Source organism: Propithecus coquereli, unplaced genomic scaffold (genome assembly GCF_000956105.1).
Source record: "Propithecus coquereli isolate 6110/MARCELLA unplaced genomic scaffold, Pcoq_1.0 Scaffold172, whole genome shotgun sequence".
NCBI lineage: Eukaryota > Metazoa > Chordata > Mammalia > Primates > Indriidae > Propithecus > Propithecus coquereli.
Genome location: NW_012141858.1, coordinates 3,630,528 through 3,631,557, shown reverse-complemented (window position 1 = coordinate 3,631,557; position 1,030 = coordinate 3,630,528). Strand labels below are relative to the sequence as shown.

The 1,030-nt window shown below is 31.8% G+C and overlaps 1 protein-coding gene across 1 annotated transcript in view; it reads right to left on the bottom strand.

Annotated features, from left to right (window-relative positions):
* RAB3IP (RAB3A interacting protein) overlaps positions 1–1,030 on the bottom strand; it is a 113,161-nt gene that overhangs the window by 19,897 nt on the left and 92,234 nt on the right. The window contains exon 4 of the mRNA XM_012642017.1: positions 44–131. Within this exon, the coding sequence (XP_012497471.1) occupies positions 44–131 (88 nt within the window). The remainder of the gene's footprint in view (positions 1–43; positions 132–1,030) is intronic.

Genomic DNA, 1,030 nt, shown 5'->3' with positions numbered 1-1,030 from the left:
AATTTCTTTAAATTTTATACTAGTAAAAGCAGCAAAAACTTACTTTTCCTTGTGCTTCTTTTAGCTGTTTTTCTGCTGTTGCCTGCTTGATATTTGCTTCTCTCACCATTTTATGAGCTTCCTGAAAAAGTTAACAACTCAAATTATGGAAACAAAGTATTTAGCATTTATTTTCAAAAGTCTTTCACCAAGTGTCCATGACTAAATCAAAGCTATACTGCCAAAAGTTAGACTGAAAATAAGTACTTGATGTCAACTACAGAAATAGCAGTTGACAACAGATAGGCAAACAATTAGAAATTAGGAATAGGTACCTTCTTTTAGTACCTGTTATCACTGAGGCAGCCAAGTTGAGTTCATTCATTCTGATCAATGCTTTTGTAAGGATAGTAATTGTGATGAAGGAAAATAGACAATGACCCATACATTAAAGCCAACTTCCTTTGAAGTTAGGTTTTTGTAATTTGGTCACGATGTATTCATATTATTAGACATAGCAAAGACAAAGAGGGACAAGTAAAAATACTAACATGTCAATAACATTGCAGTTTACAAGAATGACAGACATACAATAAAAACATTCACAAAACATTAAGTGACAATTTTGTGCAGAGCAATCTAAAAAGGAAACCAATTTACCTTTAATACGGTCTCAAGTTTTTACTACCACAAACATGAAATTCTAGTTATTTAATTCCCTTCTATTCATCAAACATTTATTCATGGCATCTCTTTGTGAGGTACTGTACTTGGTGCTGATTATATACTGAGAAAAAGATAAATTCTCTGGCTCTTGAGGAGCTTACATTCTGATTACATTCCAATAATCAAATAAAGTTATTAAGGTAAGAATTGTGGATTTTATTCTAAGTACTATATGAAGCCTTACCTTATGTTTTAAGGAAGAAAGTGACATGATCTTACTTGTATTTTTAAAAAATCATGCTGCTGTATAATCTTAATCCCTATAAGAGATTAAGAATGGATTGGAGGGTGCTTGAGATAATCCCCTGAGATGTAAGAACTTGCA